Here is a 14,499-nt window from a genome sequence, read left to right as displayed (position 1 = left end):
CTAGAAGTGCACCGGTTATGGTAGACGCAGGAGAAAGGAGTAAACCAGGAGCCAGCCCTAAGGATATGAACGGTAGTAAAGCTGTCCAAAGTCACACAATCTCTGGGCGGTGGTGAAAAGTAATGGTTGGTGGGTTTCATAAATTTAGCCGAAAAGATTGTAAAAGCGATCCTAAGAAACGACCACCAGGAAGCTCAGTGTCGCGTTTTAGTGGTATGATCGTAGTAGCGATCTTTTCCAGTTATTTGACACAAAACTGTCATCTAATGAAATTAACTTTATTCCTAAATTAGGTAATGGTTTAAAACAGCCTTCTTCAGTTGATTTTTCGTCATTTTTCAGTCATCCTTAGCTTTTTTGAATATCAACAGGTGTGCGTGTAAAGAGATGTATAAGTATATAAAACATAATGAGGATTTTGTATCTTGTTTTATTTTTATATTTGTCATTTTTGTCAATGGTATCATGAATTTACTTCTTGATTGATATATTAGTTATATACTTCATTCAATTGGTATTATCATTATTGTTCATTATTTTTATTTGTAATGATCTTCTCATTTTATTTGTCTCTGTTTCTATACTTTTAGCTTTTACAGCTTACTTATTACAGCTAGAGTTTTCAGGAAAAAAACCCTAATATTTGTTCCTGACAAAAATACCCCAGAATGTGTTGTCTGATAATATTGAGTATTTTTCTTAAGTTTAAACATTATGTATCATTAATCTGAAACTGTTGCATTTATAATGAGAATGATATCATTGGTTGAATTATGTTATAAATTTTGTTTTTTCGATCTATACATATTTTTTAAGATCTATATAATAAGTAACGCATTTAGAAATATCCAACATAAGAAGAACTCCTGAACTAAACTACACTTATTGAGCAAGAAACTCGATTTTTAATCTTTACACCGTGTTAATGTCAATTCAACCTTCTAGCTTCCCGTCTAAAGTGTTAATCCACCTTCGTTTTCCAAATTTGCCACTACTTGACCTCTCTCTCGAGGAGGAATGATCGGACGACCCCCACCCCCCTCCCTTCTTCTGCTTCTTCCTAATTGCTATGTGTGTGTGTGCGTTTGTTTTTTTTTTTTTGAGATCGCATGCAATCTCAGCTGCATAGAATTCCAAAAGGACCTTAGAATTGGCTACCGTTTTCAGTTATTTACCCGTCTTCTACAGTACCTAAGATTTTTTTTTGTTTCCTAATGAACTTTAAGAAAAAAAAACCTATAACAAACAAAACTCAGAGCATAGCATACAGTTATGCCAATCAGCATCATATGTTCAGCATAATGTTTCTAATCTTACCTAAGAATGCAAAAAGTGCAACAAATTCTTTCAAGCCTTCAGCAAATTCTTCCTATCGCTTCGTCCTATTCGCCGCTTTTTACGATTCCAATTTTGTTCTGTTTGGTACAAACAGAAAGATCGGACGAGAATAAGAGTCCCAGATTCGCATCTCTTTTTATATGTTCACTATGGCATGCGGGTAACATAGTTGTGCACTGTTTGGCAGATAATTGATTAATGTTCGGCGAACCGTTCGACCTTTGCTATAGCCACCCAACCCTCTTAGACGCCAGAGTCGATGTTCACCTTCCCGGCAGATACGCACATGCACCAATCGCAGCATGGTGTCAGGACAAACTGTGCATTAGTGTTTGTGGACGTTCCCATCTTCTTCTTCTGGTCGCATAATGTTGCGGATCATTGCGGATCAGCACCATAAAACTAATTAATTGCCGTTGGCGGTGTACAGTGTGACTGGTTTCAGCAGCCGATGCTTGTTCATGCCACACTTGATAGCTAATTAGGTTAAAGTGGAACAATAGGGCTTAACTTTCAAGGTTGCAACAACCTTGACTAAGAGCAATAAAATAGATTAAATACACACATTTGCCTGTAGACTTATCGCGATACCACACAACTACAATAATTAGGTGATGCGGTGATTGCGACCTAGTGTTATATGAATTTTAATGGAGATATACCATGATTTTGAGTGTAAGACTTGTAAGACTGGTGGTCGTCGTCAGTAAACCAGCCGTCATGTTATGCCCTTAAAATTATTTAAAGAACAAAACGAATTTAAATTCAACACAGACTGCTAATTTTAGGCATCATCTCTACACAAGCCTTTCCAAGGACCGTAAAAGGACCATTTTGGACATTATGGTAGCATCCAATACTTTAAGGATATTTTTTCGATCAGGACAATGCATTCTGTTATAACTTTTTCGCACATGGTATAACGCTTTGCCAGTGAAAATGAATTATGGTAGAATGTCCTCAAAACAATTGAATATAATTTTAACGTAAATGAGTAATTTTTTCTATGCGAACTTTAAGTTAGCGAAGAAAAATATGAGTATTTATTTTATCGGATGGAATTTGTATCTGAATTTATCTTTTTTAATACACACATATTATATCTCGCTAAATGTATTATCATTCTGTTATACTGCGTTGTATGCCTTGCAGTAACCATAAACCCAGTAAGGACATTTCGTTGGAAAATAATCCTTTCCATAATTAATGTATTCTTATGGCAAATACAGTGGAACCCCTCATAACGAGTTTATTCCGTTCCAATGACTCACTCGTTATGCGAAAAAAATGTAATGCGGGAGGCTCTTTTTCATACAATTTGTATGAAAAGTGAAATAATTAGTTCCAGGCTAAGAAAAGTGTAGGTATACAGGGAATATATGCATCGCAACCTTACGTGCCAACAGTAATCAAGTGATAAATTCTTAGTATCGAAATACTCGCCTTCATGAGCAGGTAGATCCATTGATCCAAATGAAATTGCTCGTTATGCGAGATTTTACTCGTTAAGATGGGTATTTGTAGAACATTTAGATTTGCTCGTTATACTCGTTATGAGGGGTACTCGTTATGAGGGGTTCCACTGAAATCTTAGTAGATAAAAATATAATTAGAGTAGTAAATTTCCTTACTTTTTCATTTCTTTAAAATTTCTATAAAAACACAAAGGTAAAATCACAAAACAAAACTTCGCACTAGGTAAATATTGCTAAGCAACTCCTTTTATTCAATCCGGACCAAGTTTTTCTCAAAATGAATATAAAAAAGAATACATTTCATTTGTACATACACTTTTAGTTCCTTTATTATCCATTACAGTATCTCAGATGAAAGTTTTATTGTGTTTAATCCAACGTAAGCACAGCTATTACAATTGGTAGTTTTCGACCCTTGTTACACATATTTGCTCGTCCTTGCATCTTTGCTCGTCTCATTACATTGCAGACCTGCTACGAAGTGGTTCGCTATCTTCGTTCGTGTCTAGGAAACCAATAACGCAAGAACTCATTCAAAAAGCTTGCGATTTGAACTGTTACGGTACCCCATTTTCCAACATTTAAAATGCCTCTCCATTCTTCCAACGGAGCAACATAGCATCAAGCCTATTGCATCCAAAAAGGGATCTGTTTCTTCCTGCTTTCGTACACGCGTGTCGAAGTGGCCCTAAGATTTGCTTTTAAAAATCATAACCAAGTTAGATAAATCAAACACCCTACACCTCAGCTGAATCAGTAATCTACCGTCAAGCTGCTTCAAGTCATTTTATTTTTATTTCATTTCGTTCCTTTTCTTTTCATATGTTGCTGCTGAGTGTGTTTATTCATATGTCAATTGAAAATGTTTATAAAAATATACACTCCATTGTACTTAGCAAACATGGCCCTAATGTATTACATGCTTCTCACACGCTCCCACCAGAATGAAGTTCACTTGTTATCGTTACCTTCGTTTTTAGTTTGGCTTTGTTATTTTCCACGATTTTTTCTTCGTTTTGTATTTCAGTGTTTTGTTTCTTCTTTTTTTTATTTAGCAGCCTCTCACTAAGTAAATTTTCAAGCAGCTAAGCGTTTAAAACGCTTTTCTATTACAGATGGGTTTTATGATTTGGATTCTTGTAGAGAGAGAAAGAGAGAGTGGAGGAAGAGCGCAAACAAAACAGCACTTTCGAAAGGGGAGCAGTTGTTTCAACTCTTTGTTTCGTAGTGTACGTACATGGTTTTTAGTGTTTCTTGTTGCTTCATGCAGTTTATGGCAATCTCATTGTAATAATCACATGCGTGTTATCCTACATCCTAAAGCGTTACCTTCGGCAACTGCACAACAGACTACCGCTCTTTACACAACCGTTGACGGGATGATGAAAGGCTTCGTTAAACGGAGTTCAATATGTGTGGGCGCGCGTGTATAAAGTTTTGTATTCATGAAAATATACATTTTCCTTTGTATACAAGCTTCTGCTTGTGTGGTTTTCCCTTTTCTGTTTTCCGTATTTGCTTCGGTTAGTGTTGGGTGTAATCTCTTCTCTTCTCTTCTACGATACATTCATCATCGTGCTGAGGTAGTGTAAATCGACCAGATTTTTTCCTTTATCCAATTGTTTCCATCCTAATATTTGTACCAGAGCAGGAAACCACACCACCCGGTGAAGCAATTTCAAAGCTTGTGAGGATGAAAGAAATATATTTGTACATTCTATGCATTCTGTACGAAAGGAACTGCAAACTGGCATTGCAGACCAGCACTGCGGGCTGCACTGCTTTTTGCAACGAACTGTAGCCAGGTACCGGTAGAAGAAGGAAAAAAAACGTAGAAAAAAGAACATTCATCCTAATTACTGCTTCACACATTTTTGTAGATGATGATCACTAAAGTAGTCCCCTTAGTTGACACACGCTTTGACGCTGTAATGCGTTGTTGTATTATATTTGTACAATTTGTTTCGATCAACTTGGGCTGTGTAAACGGGCGAAGGAGGGGGGCAAGAGGTTAGAGGCCTGTTTCAGCTTGGTTATTATCATTGTGTTCATCATTTGATTGCGAGAGGAGAATTGTAGAATTATTGTTTTTTTTTTATGATGTGTTTATGATGTTAACCTGTATTTGGTTTGCCAAACATTGATTTCGATAAGTGTCTCGCTGCAAATTCCTTTTCTGCTTCCTAGACATAATGTGGGATAGGAACATTTGACTTTTGTTTGATTTTTACCACTAAATTTAATCCTCCATTTTAATTTGCGAAAAAAGCTAACCGTAGTAAGATTAAGTTTAAGTAAAACAAGTACAACACGAGGGATGTTGATAATAGAGTTATTCATGTTCAAAAAGAGAAACTTTTGTAATGATCAATAGTATATAGGATATTGTTGCGATTTTTTTTTTAATTTTCGAATTATTTTTTTAATGTGGATAGAGACTGCCTCAATTTAAAGCAACATAATAACGCATCATTTTGCAGGCCATATGATTGATAAACACCTCGGGAAATGATTGATAGTGGATGAAAACCAAATTGCCTTACATATCTTCTACCACACACTGGGCACGATCTTCAAATTGAGTGTTTTCACGCTTGTAAGAATAAATCAATTTGTTAAATTCTAGTTTATACAATTTCGATGCAACTATAATTCCATGCCGTTGCCGTTTTGAATTTTAAACAATAGCACACGCGATTATTTGAAAATCCTAACTTTCCAATCAATTCGTCAAGATATAAAAAAAACTTACATTCTACTCTGGTATTGTAAAGTAAATCTTGCAACAGAGCTGTGTAGGGTAAAATATAGCCAATATCAATAAATTCAACAAACAGAGGTAAGTAATAAGACGAATTCAATCCAGCTCCATCATGCTTAATGCTACGTTGGAAAAGAAACATCGGAAGCAAGTGCCATACTATGCCATTAGTCAACAAACCTGAGCATACGCTGACTGCGCTAGTTCTACTATTCGCGTGCCTTATTCAACCTTTTCGTGTCAGTCCGCTTGTCTGATCCCAACACAATAACTCAGAGAAAGAGAGTTTGGAAACGGTAAGATGCATCGCAAATAATTATTATTGCTTAATGTAATCTGCAGCAAACCAGAAACAAACGGAACGCAAAACAACTAAATTGGAAATACGGACAAATAAAAAGACATAACTGCACGCTGTTCCTAGCCCAAAAACAGAGCAAAACCTTCCTATCGTAGTAAAAATAGAAGCTGACACTACAAAAACGCTCACTATAACATTAACGAAAATCACAGATTGTTTGTAGGTTTGTTGTACGTTGCTGCTGCAGAACAGATTTCTCGGGGTTGCATGCTGCACACAAAAATCAACCACGGAAGTGCATCGGGGTGCCCTTTATTTTCCAAAAAAAAAAAATGATACAGAAGGAAAAACGAACAAAAATCAATTTAAAAACATAAACGTTGTCTTTACCACTGTATTCATTACGTGTTCTGCGTGTTTTTGTTACACATACACACAGGACATACAAAAAACGCACGCTTCGACGCTGGAATTCAAATAAATGCAGTATGGCAGCTTGCAAGTTTCTGTATACAACAGACAATTTGCAGCAAAACAGAAAATATTATCACAATTCTTCGTTTACAACTGCTGCAATCAATGGGTGCGTGTGGGGGTTAAAGCTGTATCGTTCTGCAGCCGAAAGCGATTAAAATGATATATTTTAAAGTGTTTGTTGGTGTATGCGTTGTGCCCAACCAAGTACCAGAATAGTGTCGCTTATTTGCAGAACCATCTGCGAGACTGACTGTTCGCCTTTGAACCGATATTAAAGCGTTGTAGCATTAAACCATCCTCATTTCGAAAATCATTCCTAGCGCCAGGCCGTTTTCTTTTCCAAACAAGCACTTTGGTCACACTTTTCGATATCCCTAGCCCCGGGGGGGACTGCACGGGGGCAAACCGTTCTTCTTTTCCCGGGTACTAGTGCCTAAAATAACCAGAACAATCAACAGTATTAGTCTGATGCTGCTGCTTAAGGTACACTTCTAAGCTCTTTCCCTCTCTCGCTCGATCACGCTCGATCTCCCATTTTCCTGAACAAAGCCTCGCTAAACTATCCGCTCACTACACAACCAGGAAGAAGGGAAATAAAAACACTTGGAAAACGGAAATGATCACTGAATTTTCGTACCGGTTGTGTAATGCAACGCATAAAAGCTATCCTTGACACTGCCTCATCTCCCATCGCTGCCTGTACTGTCGCTGTCTTGCTTAAACAACTACGATTATGAAAAAGGAGGAATTGGGGCGGGAAAGTAACGATCGATTTCGAACATCTCGGAACGCACTTCACACAACTAATGCGACAAGATTCCTGTAACACATGCGACACCGGTGAGCTGAGTAGTATGTCAAATATCTAGTAAAAAACAGGGGTACAGACAAAAAAGTATTCGTTACATACTATAGCACTTACAGAACTACTACTACTACTCCAGAGGCCAGGGGCGGCTGTATTCTTCCATCGTGTTCTTCCGCAAAACAAAAAGACAAACCGCTGACACCCGCAGTATCTATCCTATCACTCTATCTATTTCCATTCTGTTCCTTATCTTTCTCGTAAACCCATCCTACAAGGATTAATCGCACACAATAGTTGAGAAAATGTAAAAAAGATTATATGTGTATACATATCTATATAATGTCTGTTTGTGTGTTTTGTTTTTTTACGCCAGGGTAATTAGGTACATACGTTATCAATTATCAATGGTTATCGTTTTTATACGTTAAAGGTAATTTTCATTCACATTCACGTCGGTCAGTGTACGCATATGCAATCTCTTGATTTCTTTTTTTGTTTTTTTTTTGTTTGCTTTCTTCAAGCATTTCATTCGTCTCGTTCAATATCCACACCTACGGCACACAAAATAATTCCCATCCTTCATTTTTAAAGAGAAAAAGTTTGAATGTTAAAATGATCCTTATGTGTAAATTATCCTGTATCTCAAACATACAGTTTCCATTGCTCCGACACAACTCGTTTTCACATTGAATTTGAAAAAAAATAACAAAAATGGTTCAAAAGTAAACACGTTTGTAAGAAATAAAAAAAACTGCAATTGTTCAATCCAACCCCAATACACACGCACTTTGTTCCTGAGCTTCATTTCATTCGTTTGTGTTTGTTTTTTTGTTCCTGTTAACCCTATTGGTCACGCTGGATGGATGTGTAACTGCATGTATATGTACGCGCGCGTGTAGTTTGTGTGGCACAAAGTATGATAAGTATATGGTCGCGTTTGACGCGGCACTCATCTCAGTCCGTGTGGTTTTGGTTTAGGGATAGTTGGTCATACCGGTTACCAATATTTGTAATCTGCTGTACACATAATAGAGGTGATTTCTGTGAAGTTGATTTGATCAGAGATTGGGGTTTTATACAAAAGAAACCAGTGTGGTTTTGGTTTTGATTTCGTTGTAGAGGTAAAGTGTTTAACTGGAAAGGATCACGACCACTTTCCAATCGAGAGAACGCACTACAAGGCGCTTGCTCGATGAGTTTGCAACAAACAGAAGAAGAAATGTGGAGGCAATAAATCCAAATTAGTACTTGGTGCTTGTTTTCTTTTAGTGATCAACTTCGTATAAAAAATATATCCGTATATATATAATGTAACAAGTTGTACTGACAAACAAAAACAGGTTTGAATAATCCTTATCCGGTACCTTACAGTGTATCTACGTATATGTATATGCATGTAAAGAAATGTGTTCTTACTCGCTAATGCTTGTTCAAATATCATATAATGACCAACATATGTTTCAGCATTCCTCCCTCGCTTTATCTCTCTCTCCCTCTTGCTCTTCTATCTCGCTCTGTCACGTGTTCTGGATTGCACTTTGCATGGAAAGTGCACTCCCCGTACAAATGCTTCTCCTTCTTCTGCAACGATCTTCTCTTAGGTGGTAGTAATTTCTTATTCACTGCGCCATCCGGAGTGATTGCTTTTGCACCACTGCTGCCGGCGTCTGCCAACAGCGCAATGGCAAATATCACTTATTCCCCGCCGCACTATGTGCATCATGTGCCGTTTTATGCATTATTCATACAATGCACGCTCATTAGAAAATATTATGTAGTTTTAAACAAAACGAAGGTAATTGGTTGCTTTCTTTTTTTTTATCTTACAGTCTCATTGATTCGTCATTGGTGATTTGGTGCTGGTTCGACTTTCCCTCCAGAGTGGAGAGAAAATGACGCGCAAAACCATCACCATTCGACTTCGCGACTCCTCCTCCTCCTCTCGGCACGCACACACACGTTGCTGTATCGTTCATAACAAGCGCACAACACAACAGGAAGCTTCCGGACCGATCTAGAAGTGCTCCAGCACCGTATCTATGCTGGTGTTGTTACCCGTCCGCACATTCTCGAGCATTTTATTCACAAACTCAGTAGAATTGCCAGCAATTTTTATTTCTGTTATACAAAAAAGGATAGAGGTAAAGAAAGTACGTTAAGCGATGTCGGTGCTAATCACACCCTCAGCAGTTCAAACACTTACTGGATGACGTTTGCACCAACGTGTCTAGTTGCTGTTTGTACTCTTCTGGGTTCTCACTGGCCGTTCCCGCATTGCTGCACTTCGTCACCAGGATCTGTTTCAGATGCAATATTCCGTTCATGAGACGCTCTGTTGAGAGAAGCAAAACCAGATTCGTTACAACCTCATACAATTCATGAAGCACATAATAATATACAAGTTTGTTTGCTAAAGCGAATGGACAATTGTTCACGTATACGCACTGTGTTCCGTCTCCAGCCCGTACAGCTTGATCTTGTTCGCTTCGTGCTGTGCCTTCTTCTTCAGCCGGCAGGCCCGCGACGCCAGCTTGTTCTTTTCCTTGCGCGTCTTCGGGCGCGCATTGAACGGCAGCTCGCTAACGGGCTTCATGTCGTTGATGACGCGGCCGAGCTTGTCCAGCTCCTTGCCGATGTTGTGCAGCTTGCGAGGATTCGGCGTCAGATCGTTGCCGTCACCCTTCCGCGCCTTGCCGCTGTGCTGTAAACGAAGATTCTTAAGAACATTAACCGTACGTTCGAGCGATTCCCGTACCGATGTGTGCGCACATAATAATCGCCACCAGAGTGTGTCGAAGGTTGGAATGGAATGTAAAGAGGAGGCGTTTCGTGTTTTGTAAGAGAAAGAAAAAAGAGAAGAAGAAGAAGAAGAAGAGAAAGAATCCAAAACGGTTAGTTCACTTTTTGATACAAATTTTGTTGAATTTTAAAATTTATACGGCTTTTCTTCTTAATTTGGACAAGTATACTATATAAAAGGCAAAGCATATTTTCTTGCAATGCAATCCACACTGAAATGCAACGATTGCAGCGGCACGCTCGGGTCATAAGATAAGAGTCAAAATGTCGGGCAATTGCAGAGTGCCTGCAGCCTGCTTTTTACACCAACCTTAATGCCTCGAACGGAGCAGTTCGGGCTGAATACGGGATCGGTGACCGCGTTCAGCACGTGCGGATCCTCCACCTGCGTTTTTATGACCAAACGCTGTCCCTTCGGTCCCTTCGCCTGCACATTGTACTGCCAGAAGTAGCGCTTTGCCTTGCTGCCGGCACTGGACGACACCTTGCCCGTATCCTCGCTATCCGAATCTGTAGCAACAGAAGAGGTAAATGCGGTAAGAAACAACGCTCAACGCTCACAAACATCAAGCACAAACATACCTTCGCCGCTGGAGTAATCCTCATAGTGATCGCTATCGTCTGAGTAGCCTTCGTCGTGTGAAAAATCGGGCGCCTCCGGGCTAAGGATGCTTCCGGTGCTCAGCGAAGAGGTTGAGCCGGCCTCGGCCAAACTACCGGTCGACAGGAGATGTGGGCGCGGTTCACGCCGTTGCCAAATCTGCTCAAAGCCGGAAATGTGTGTCGGTGCGGACGAGGACAAGCGCGACATTGCCGTACCGGACGTGCCGGCATTCGAGCCGACCGAAACGGCCGCACTCGTCGTTCCCGCCGCCAGCTGGGCCTGCAACAGACGCCGGCCGGAGTAACTGCCGCCGCTGCCGCCGGGGCTGAGCGCGGCACTGGACAGCAACCCGGCGGAACCGCTACCGGCGGGAACCGACTGTCCCAGCACCAGATTGCCGCCGCTGCCCAGCCGATCGGACGTGTTGCTCATCAGCAGCTGCTGCAGGGTGGAATACTTCGGGTTATGCTGCACCTGGCCCACGTTGCCGCTGTTCCTGCTAAAGTTGAAGCCACGCCGCGAAGCGCGCAGTGGCATCTGCTGCTGCGGCTGCTGCTGGTGTGCACCAGCATCGAGGCCCGGGCTGCTACCGCCCAGGTTCTGGTTCTTCGCCGTGTCGCTGTTATTATTGCCCGGGGACGTCGCACCGCCGCTCTTGATCAGCTTGCCGGCGCTGATCGTACTCGAGGCACCGTTGTACATCGTGTTGTTGTTGTTGAACGAGCTCTGCAGCTGCTGCTGCAGCAAATTCTTCGCCGCTGAGCTGCCGGCCTGCGGTACCATCAGGTGGCCACCCTCGGAAATGGACGGGCTGGAACCGTGGCTGCTGGGCGAGAAGGCGAGCGGGGACTGGACCGCACTGCCCGGTTCCTGCTTCGTGTACAGCTCGAACGGCGACGAGGAGATGCGCGTCTGCTCATCGTACAGCAAGCTGCTGTTGCTGTTGGTGTTGCTGATGTAGTTGGCCGCCACCATCGGGTCGTTCGTGAGCAGCTGCATGCCACCGGCTGCCGTGGCCGGTCCGAAGCCTGACGAAACGCTGTTACTGCCCACGCTACCAACCGTGTTCTCGCCGCTCGCCAAGATGGTCAGCCCGCCGGACGAAAGGTTCGACGAACGGCCCAGAATCTGCTGGGGCAAGCTGGGCGACAGGATGATGGCACTGTCGCCGCTCAGGTTCGGCGACTGCTGGCTCAGCGGCTGGCTGAGCAGCGTTATATCGTCGTGAAACAGCCCGTCGATCGTGTTCAAATCATTGCACAGCAGCCCGTCGTTGAAATCTTCCAGCGGGTAAACCTCAAACTCTTCCATCAGCTGCTGTCCGGCGCCGAGGCCACCGACGCCACCACCGCCCAGCACGATCGCGGTACCGTCGCCGACCATCACCTGCTGTATGCCCGACTCGTCCAGCTGCGTCGCCGACGACACCGTCGAGGACGGGGAGATTAAATTGTTCCACGTGTCCATCATCTGCAGGCCGGCTGCATTCATCGGCCCGAGATCGATGCCGTCCGCCGTCAGGATCAGGTTGTCCCAACCGCTGTGAAACATGCCGTCCATCTGTGTGGGCAGGCTGCCCGTCTGGAAGCTGCCGCCGTTGCCGGCCGCCATCACGCCGACATCGTGCAGCAGCTGGCCAGAGCTGCGGAACTGGTGGTCCATCTCGTTGCCAAAGTCCAGATCCGACTGCATCACGCGCTGATGGTTGGCGCTCCGGGACGGTATCGGCATCGATGCCGTCGTCAGCATCGGATTGCTGCTCAGTGCGTCCATCATGAAGGTGTTCTGCTGGAAATGGTGTTGCTGATTGTGGCTGTTGTTGTTGTTGTTGTTGATCGTGTTGCAACTACTGTTGTTGCCTGCGTTCGTTCCGCCGTCCGCGGACGAAGCCGTGTATACCGTGGGTTCCTGCTTGACGATCGAAACGCTTCCGTCAACGCTACCGATACCGGTGGTGAAGTTTAGGCCGCCTCCGCTCTGCAAGCCGCCGAAGCTACTCATCATCCAGACTCCTGTACGCGACAAACCAACCACGCTCGGTTTGCTGGATGCTGCCCGAAGGCTAATCCTTGTGTCGTAAAGGGATGCTTTCTATCTGCAAAAAGAAAAGAAAAAGGAAAAATATATTAGTCCGTTGCAACGATTCTATGTTAACGCAAAACGATAAAGTACCGTATCCAGGTAGAAATAAATTAATCTCTCCCACACTAATCCCTTGCAACCCATAACATTCACGATCCAACAGCACATAACTAATGCTGGCGGCGCGGAGAATATGTTGCAAAAAAAAGAAACATATCGTCACTGCTACTTTCGGTCGCTAAAAATACCAATCCGAAAGCGAAAGTTTAACACGCGTCAGCTGACATAACCGCCAAGTACTGCCCGGGGATCGCTACGGCAGAAAGGGGAGAGCTCTCCTGCCCTACCCGGCACCAGAATAGCGCACGGTTGTTTCTATACTTCCGCAATGTAAATACAGTATTTCTCCGGCATTACACACTTCGACTGCCAGGATGCATATTGCACCAGACACTGACAGAAATGTAAGGTGGCCGTTTTCCAAAAAAGTGTGACCTTATGATTTGAATGATTCTCGACCGCAAAGATCAGTTTGCATATACAGACTAAGATCATGCATTAATAAACCAATGAAAACTGCACAAAACACAAAACATCTCGATCGCCATCTCGAGCAAGGACTGCAGTGATCGTATGCATACACATAATGTAATATCAAAGCGGACTTCCATCGATTTCATCAAACGTTTCGATATGTTTATTTATACGTTTCAAATACTTTTGCACGCCCACTTTGCTAACCAGCTTCCCTACTTCTCACCACGGGACACCTAACGAAGACGGTGTTATTATGGCAGCCGAACAAGCGTGAACGCCGATTTGAAAACAAACGCTCTCGCTCTCGCCCTTTCGCCTTCCCTCCCCTAAATCTCTAGTGGTGTTGTGTCCTAGTTACGGAATTCTAAAAATAATCCTCACCAGCTTCTCGCCAATCATGTCCGTGGCCGAGAAGATCCTCATCATCACACCACCAAACCCCCGTCCACACCGTCCGGGTTGTTTTGGTTAGTTTTTGATGACCTTTTCTCGCTACGTGCAATGTAAACACATAGTTTTTTTCGCGTCATTCTATCCCACGATTGTCTGGCCGACCGGGAACTTCGTTTCGCCCGCTCACTGGCAATGCTTTCGTGGTGTAACGACTCGGTCTGTCTCTTGGTTGCTCTTCACCGTGATTAGTAGTAGTGTACGGTTTCAAAATAACAAACCCCGCCGGTTTATTTTCACCACCTTGCAGTAAAGGTTTTTCTTTTTTATTTCGACCTGCCCAGTAGTCCCCCGATGATTGCTATTGCCTTGCACTTAAACACACAAATACACCTGTGTGCGTGTGTTTTGAATGCAATTTAAATATGCGGCACGTTTCTTTAATGTATGCACGCGCCACAGATACAAACTTGATTACGAATCTAGAGGACGTCACGAGGCAGATTGACGGCAGTGTTCACGCATAATATCTTTTTGTTGCAAAATGTTTTGTAATAGAGCACGCCTCTAATTAAATTCAACTTATTGCTTGTGATTATATCATTCTCAATCAAATAATTTAAATCAGTTCGTTTGCGTTACACAAAAAATAGAAATAAAAGGAAACGATTAAGAACACAATGTTGACAAATTAGGGTAAATATATGGGAAATAGCTCGTCACTAACGTTTTCGCCATTTTTTACTCACTCACAAAATTGTAATGCATCACAGCCATAAAGCACACACATAAACGAAATTATACCCGTTACAGTACAAAGAACATACGAACGAAAAACGCCAAACCACCAAAATAATGTTCTACCATTTCCACCGCGTTCGGGTGGTACGTTACCCTGCGTTCTCCGCTCTCTTGGCCACTGTGGCG

At 42.5% G+C, this 14,499-nt stretch overlaps 1 protein-coding gene across 4 annotated transcripts in view; it reads right to left on the bottom strand.

Moving 5' to 3' along the window:
- Positions 1-3,111: 3,111 nt before the first annotated feature.
- The window catches only part of LOC120953495 (protein CREBRF homolog), a 32,604-nt gene continuing 21,216 nt past the window's right edge, over positions 3,112-14,499 (bottom strand). For 3 of the 4 annotated variants that reach the window (XM_040373469.2, XM_040373470.2, XM_040373468.2), the window contains exons 2-6: positions 10,542-12,658; positions 10,270-10,469; positions 9,606-9,876; positions 9,364-9,492; positions 3,112-9,278 (exon numbers count right to left, since the gene is read on the bottom strand). In XM_040373469.2, the coding sequence (XP_040229403.2) occupies positions 9,175-9,278; positions 9,364-9,492; positions 9,606-9,876; positions 10,270-10,469; positions 10,542-12,567 (2,730 nt within the window). In that variant the 5' untranslated portion in view covers positions 12,568-12,658 and the 3' untranslated portion in view covers positions 3,112-9,174. The remainder of the gene's footprint in view (positions 9,279-9,363; positions 9,493-9,605; positions 9,877-10,269; positions 10,470-10,541; positions 12,659-14,499) is intronic. The other variant, XM_040373471.2, reaches the window with a different exon arrangement.

Source organism: Anopheles coluzzii, chromosome 2 (assembly GCF_943734685.1).
Source record: "Anopheles coluzzii chromosome 2, AcolN3, whole genome shotgun sequence".
Classification (NCBI taxonomy): domain Eukaryota; kingdom Metazoa; phylum Arthropoda; class Insecta; order Diptera; family Culicidae; genus Anopheles; species Anopheles coluzzii.
Note: the sequence above shows the minus strand (reverse complement) of the source record. Positions and strands in the feature narration are given on the sequence as shown.